Below are 5,061 nucleotides of genomic sequence, written 5' to 3'. Positions count from 1 at the left end.
TAGCCTTTTGGGGAATACTCTTTAATACTGGTTACAGATAGCTCTTTGTAATTTGAAAAACATAAAACAGTAATAAATTAACAGGTAGAATTCTAAAATACATTACATAGAGAAAGAAGGAGAATTAAATGAAGCAATGTCTCACATATTCAGCATTTTGAGGAAATCCATACAAGGGAATTTTCTAGGATGAATATATTTTTTGAAGTAATCAAGTTTAAAGAATTGTAACTGCTGGCTTTTCTTTGCTTCTTAAACATTATGAACTAAAATCATGCCAGAAGTATACCATATTCTGACATAAAATAGTTCCGTCTCTACTGAAGGTCAATCTCCTGACAGTGTGACTATTCAATATAGATGGAGATTTGTGATCGCTGCTTCCAATTTGCCGTGAATGAGAAATTTCCAGTACCGTTGGAATTCAGCGTAAACGGAGAGTCACCATGTTCTGAATGATGGTCTGAAGGCAGGGATGCTGGAGCATAAGGTAGAATTTTGCTATAACATTGGATGTATTAAAATATGTATCTTTTGGTTTATATTTATTAGGTAAACAATTCTAGCAACCCGATTTCTTATCTTCCCTTCTGTTAACTCAGAGATGTTCCCTGACTACTCTTTTTTTCTTGGTAGTTGTCTGAGTTGTTTAATCTTTCAGACAACCAGCTTGTGTCTGAACATATGTGTGTGTGTGACGCATGCACATGTCACAGGGTGAGCTGTTGTGTGTGCATATGTGTGTGTGTAGATGATTGAAAGGCACCAGTGACAGCCTGTCTGGGTGCAAGCAGGCCAAGCCCCACTCCTCAAGATGGAGGAGGAGCTGCTGCCCGCTGCAGGGACTCCCCAGCAGGCCACTGGGGGAAGCCCCACGACCCAGACAGCACGTGGAGAGCAGCAGCCGGCCAGAGAACTAGAGCCAGAAACTGTGCGGAGCTCCAGCCACTGGACTTCTTGGAGCAGAAGAGCCGTGGAACCCCGCCCCGGCTGATCTCACTACACACAGCCGAGGGCCCCACCCGCCTAGGAATCCGGAACCTTCTCCTACCAGCTTGCCTAGCGACCAGGCCAAGAGCGTGGTCTCTGAGGAGCCCGCACAGGAAGGCAAGGCGACGCCGGCGGAGAAGGATGCGGAGCCTGTAGAAGCAGAGACTTCAGGGGGACCTGCGCTGGGCCCCGCCGGCGGTCCCAGTGCCCAGCGCAGCAGGAGCTGGAGACCGCGCTGAGCATCAGGTGACGCCCGCGCGGTTCCTCCAGGGCGCCTGCAGGCAGGCTGCAGGTGGCTGTGACGGGATTCTGGAGCGGCTCCTGGCCCCACGCAGGCAGGGTCCCCAGAGACAGCTCATGTAGCAGATCTGCAGCCCCAGGGCCCTCAGGCATCGCCGCCGTTGCCGCCCTCGCTCAGCCCCTAGCGCGTACGCCCTGGCCGAGCGAGCTGCCCCCATTGAACCCGCGCGGGCGCTCCGCCTCTCCGCAGGGGCCCCTGTCGACCCCGCGGGCTCGGGCTCCGGGTTCCTGTCCCAACCTGCGCCACCTCCAGCGCCCCCGACTCCCCAGCGGCTCCTCCCCACTCCTAGCCTTGGCTGCTCCCAGCGCGGAACCGACCCCCCTCCCCTGCCTCCAGCGTCGCGGGTCGCGCCTCTTTGCAGCCTCTTTGGCGTCTGCGCCTCAGCGCTGGGGCCAGGGCCCCTCTTGAGCTCGCCGCCAAGCTTGCCAAGCCCGCCAAGCTCTATTCTGCCTCAGCCCTCCTGGCAGCGTCTTCCCCGCCCGCTGGTCGGCATCGCGCCACAGCCAGTGTCTCCTGTAGCTGTCTCCTTGGCGAAGCTCTGCAAGGGCCAGCGCCGAACCCGTCGCTGCGGAAGACCCGGGCACAGAACCTGCCCTGGGGCTGGGCAAGCGCTTCCGCCCCAAGTCCCCGGCCTGGGCAACCGGGAGGAGCCCAGGGAATAGCGCTCAGGATCCACAGGCTGGACAGCCCGCCCGCCCGCCCCTGGCCACTAGGCACCCGGGATCTGACCACTGCCCCCGCCACCTCCGCCGGTTGGCAAGGAAGGTCCCCTTTCAGCTTGCAGTTCCTCAGCGGAGAGGAGGGCCCTCCACTGACCCGCGCCCTGTCTCCAGCGCCGCGCCCACCATGATCACAGATGGAGCTCAAGGTCACCGCGAGGCCATCAGGCCGGGCAGGGCCTGCTGCTGCGGGGGGAGTCCAGGACACCGCTGGACTTAAGAGAGGGGTGGGCCCGGGCTTCGCGCCGGTGCTGCCCCCTCCCCTGTCGCGCCGCGGGTGCCTTGCAGATCCAGGAGGGCACCCACACTGGGGAGAAGCCAGTCAGCCGTGCCATCTGCAGCAGGGCCTGCACCAGCAAGGGCAACCTCCAGGTACACTTGGCAGTCACATGTGGAAAAACGACTCCCACATCCTTCCCCAAGGCGAGCTGCCTCGGTGGAACAGTCCATGGCTCTGCTAGGGGGTGATGGCCTGAAGTTCTCTGAAACATTCCAGAAGGATCTGACAGCCCGAATAATGAATGGCGACCCCAATATTTGGAACCAAGATGCTGCTGGCTCCCAGGAACTTGCTGTAAAGAAGAATGAGATTTCCATCATTCAGAACACAGGCTTTTCCCACATCCCAGGAAGTTTTGGCTGCTGCACCGCCCCTCTGGGTACCCTGGGATGCAAAAAAGCTCAAAATAGTCCTCCCATTGTCAACCTGGACAAAGCACTGCAGCAGCCTGCACAGCAGGCAGCGTCCATTAGCCAGGTCACCCAAGAGAACAAGGAGATGGTCTAAACTAGCTGAACACACGGGACTCAGGTGAATCTGACTGTTCTTGAGAACTCTCCAACCTTTTAAGAAAAAAAAAAGTGATTGGAAAATGGCCTCTGGAACACAAAGAGCTCAGACAATCCTCACTTTTCCCTAGAGGGTCTCACTCTGTTGGCCAGCCTGGACTCAAACTCTTGGCCTTAAGTGATCCACCACGTTGGCCTTTCAATTGCTGGGATTACAGGCAAGAACCACCCACACCTGGTCTTTGGAGGGACTCTTGCTTTGTGTGTTCGGGCTGGTCTTTCTGTGTAGTCAGTAAGATGTTCCTGCAGTTGAGTTTGGGATCTTTCTGCACAAATTCAGTGGATCCTGTGATTTTTTTCATGTAATAAATTGTATTACAAACAAATTTGCAATGAATAAGCTAGACAATTAATTCAGTTAGTAACCTATGGCCTAGAAATTTTCATTACTTTATCCACACATGTTTATAAGGAGATGATTGAAGAAGTAGTCGAAATATGCAGATTCCTAATCATCCCCAAGAAGAAGGGAACCACTGAAAGGCAACCTGGGAGATTGTGTAGGGTTGTTCTGAGGTTGTGAAAGCCACTGAAATTCACACATGAGGGGATAGAAAAAGGCAATCCGCATATTTTGAGTACCTACATGTGCCAGGTATAACTTGGTCTTTGTTAAGATGATCCACCACCTTTGGGGTCACACAGAACTGGATCGAATGCCAGTTCCATCGCTCATTACTATACGATAGTGAATGTGTTTTTAACTTCTCTGAGCCTCAGTTTTCTCACCTACAAAAGATGGGGGTGTTAGCAGGCTTACATATGGTACATGTGTATAAATCTAGACACAATGCCTGTAATTTTGTAAGTGTTCAATATTTGGAGGAAGGAGTATTATATTTCCCTTCATTTAATTTTTTGAGCAAGTTTATAAAATTTGTGTTATTCACATTTTTAAATAAACCAAGGATGAGAAAGATTACATAAATTGCCATAGTCACAAAGCAGTCCCCAGTATATTTACTTAGTAATTGCTAATTAAAAGGAGCAATGGCCAGGCGCGGTGGCTCACGTCTTTAATCCCAGCGCTTTGAGAGGCCAAAGCAGGTGGATCACCTGAGGTCAGGAGTTAGAGAGCAGCCTGACAAACATGGAGAAACCCTGTCTGTACTAAAAATACAAAATTAGCTGGGCATGGTGGCGCATGCCTGTAACCCCAGCTACTCTGGAGGCTGAGGCAGGGGAATCATTTGAACCCAGGAGGTGGAGGTTGTGGTGAGCCGAGATGGTGCCATTGCACTCCAGCCTGGGCAACAAGAGTGAGACTCTGTCAAAAAAAAAAAAAAAATTAGCAATGATAATGACATTTAAAATATTGTATTACGTGGTGGTTTTCTTTTCTTTTCTTTTTTGATATGGCATCTTACTCTGCTGCCTAGGCTGGAGTGCAGTGGTACAACCCAGGCTCGCTGCAACCTCTGCCTCCTGGGTTCAAGCGATTCTCCTGCCTTAGCTCCCGAGTAGCGGGAACTACAGGCATGTGCCACCACACCCAGCTAATTTTTTGTATTTTTAGTAGGGACGGGGTTTCACCCTGTTAGGATGGTCTCGATCTCCTGACCTCATGATCCGCCCTCCTCCGCCTCCCAAAGTGCTGGGATTACAGGCACGAGTCATGGCATCTGGCCTGGTTTTCTTTTATATAAGCCTCTTCGTTTGCTGAAACCATAGATTCTAAGTTGCTCTATCAAAGTGATAATTAGAAAAATGTGATGTACTTAGTGCATAAATTTTAGGAAATTTCCCCTATTACTCTTGTTTGATTGAATATGTGTGTTATTTTCCAAAAATGTAAATTGAATATATATGTGTTGAGTCTATATATGTATTGAAAATATAAGTTGACATCACAGAGTTCACTTCTTCTGAAAGCACCTGGGTCTCTCTCTAGTTTCTAAAAACCTCACAGGCCACAGGGGAAAGGGCGTTCTTTGGATGTCAGATAATGCATGAAGCAGATTTGGTTACAGTAATTTTAGTATAATTCATTGTAAAGTGATGATCTCTAGGAACTTCCTCACAGTGGAGCAACCTGAAAGCTCCCAGCAGCCAGCAATGAATGAAAGGTGGGGGCGGGGCTGCCAGCAGGGCGGGGCCTGGTGAGCCAGGGGCCTAGGCTCCCACATCACAATGGGGCTGGGGGCGCGTGAAGGGGACTCTGGGTCTGATTGGTTCCTGGGAACCAGGAGGGGGCTCTGGTAG

At 51.3% G+C, this 5,061-nt stretch overlaps 1 protein-coding gene across 1 annotated transcript; it reads left to right on the top strand.

Annotated features, from left to right (window-relative positions):
• The first annotated feature begins 814 nt into the window (after positions 1-814).
• On the top strand, positions 815-1,866 carry LOC117088588 (putative uncharacterized protein MGC34800). Its single transcript, XM_033219844.1, is given in 5 exon segments — positions 815-931; positions 1,147-1,279; positions 1,282-1,616; positions 1,618-1,647; positions 1,649-1,866. Coding segments are annotated over 5 exon segments (666 nt in total). The 3' UTR covers positions 1,700-1,866.
• Positions 1,867-5,061: the final 3,195 nt, after the last annotated feature.

This window comes from Trachypithecus francoisi, unplaced genomic scaffold, assembly GCF_009764315.1.
Source record: "Trachypithecus francoisi isolate TF-2019V2 unplaced genomic scaffold, Tfra_2.0 Lachesis_group10, whole genome shotgun sequence".
Lineage (NCBI taxonomy): Eukaryota > Metazoa > Chordata > Mammalia > Primates > Cercopithecidae > Trachypithecus > Trachypithecus francoisi.
This window is presented reverse-complemented; position numbering and strand designations above follow the sequence as displayed.